At 64.9% G+C, this 1,022-nt stretch overlaps 1 protein-coding gene across 1 annotated transcript; it reads left to right on the forward strand.

The window, feature by feature from the left end:
* Window positions 1-334: 334 nt before the first annotated feature.
* Window positions 335-724, forward strand: PRR15 (proline rich 15). The gene has a single exon (XM_047095639.1). It carries the CDS (start codon window positions 335-337, stop codon window positions 722-724), a length of 390 nt encoding a protein of 129 aa, XP_046951595.1.
* The last annotated feature ends 298 nt before the right edge of the window (window positions 725-1,022 follow it).

A 1,022-nucleotide genomic window follows, 5' to 3' on the forward strand; every position in this document is an offset into this window, starting at 1 on the left:
TGCCAAGGTGTCTGGAGACCAGATGGTGGCGCCCTGGAGGCCACCACTCGTCCGCCCGCGCCCCCCGGGGACGCGGCGGTGCCCTCGGAGGGCCGCGTAGCTCCCGGCCTGCGGGTGCTCGGACCCGGGCCGATCCGGTGACGGGCGGAGCGAGGGGAGGAAGTGGGGTTGGGGGCACGTGACTTGGACAAACCCATAACCACGTTCTGTTTGCTTCCCGGGTACAGGCCGCCGCCTAGGCTCCCACCCCGTAGCCTGCTTTCCTGCCGCGGACCGCCGGCCCCACCGGGAAAGAGGGCCCTTCCCCACCTGCCGCGCCCCGCGCCGCCCGGCCATGGCCGACAGCGGCGGCACGGGCAGCTCTGGGTCCTGGTGGAAATCGCTAACCAACAGCAGAAAGAAAAGCAAGGAAGCCGCGGTAGGGGCGCAGCCTCCCGCCCAGCCTGCCCCCGGGGAGCCCGCGCCGCCCGCGCCACCCAGCGCCGACTGGACTGGCAGCTCCCGGGAGAATCAGCACCCCAATCTCCTTGGGGGCGCCGGCGAGCCCCACAAGCCGGACAAGTTGTGCGGGGAGAAGTCAGGCAGCAGCCGCCGCAATTTGAAGATCTCGCGCTCCGGCCGCTTTAAGGAGAAGAGGAAAGTGCGCGCCACTCTGCTCCCCGAAGGAGTCAGGTCCCCGGAGGAGGCGGGCTTCCCTGGTGACCCCCACGACGACAAGCAATAGCCACAGCGCGGCGGGACTGTCTTTCTCCCCACCACTCCTCCCTACCCTAGCCCGAGAATTGCGGCCCGCCCCAGTACCTGGTTCTAATCCCACCAACTTCTGAGTATTCACACAAGGCCTCCACGATTTTAATTTCCTGGAAATTGAAGTGTCGGTTAAGTTTTCAATATTTCATGGCTCGAGGAGGCACTGAATATGTACTTGTGGTAAGCGAAGATACCTGCCACAGAGGAAGTTGGCATAATCCTTTTTTTCCCCCAAGAGTGGCCTCTTGTGCCACCTGGGGAGTCAGAAGGGT

This window comes from Lynx rufus, unplaced genomic scaffold (genome assembly GCF_022079265.1).
Source record: "Lynx rufus isolate CCGP_SWC_20201006 ecotype Redwood Valley unplaced genomic scaffold, mLynRuf1.p SCAF_4, whole genome shotgun sequence".
NCBI lineage: Eukaryota > Metazoa > Chordata > Mammalia > Carnivora > Felidae > Lynx > Lynx rufus.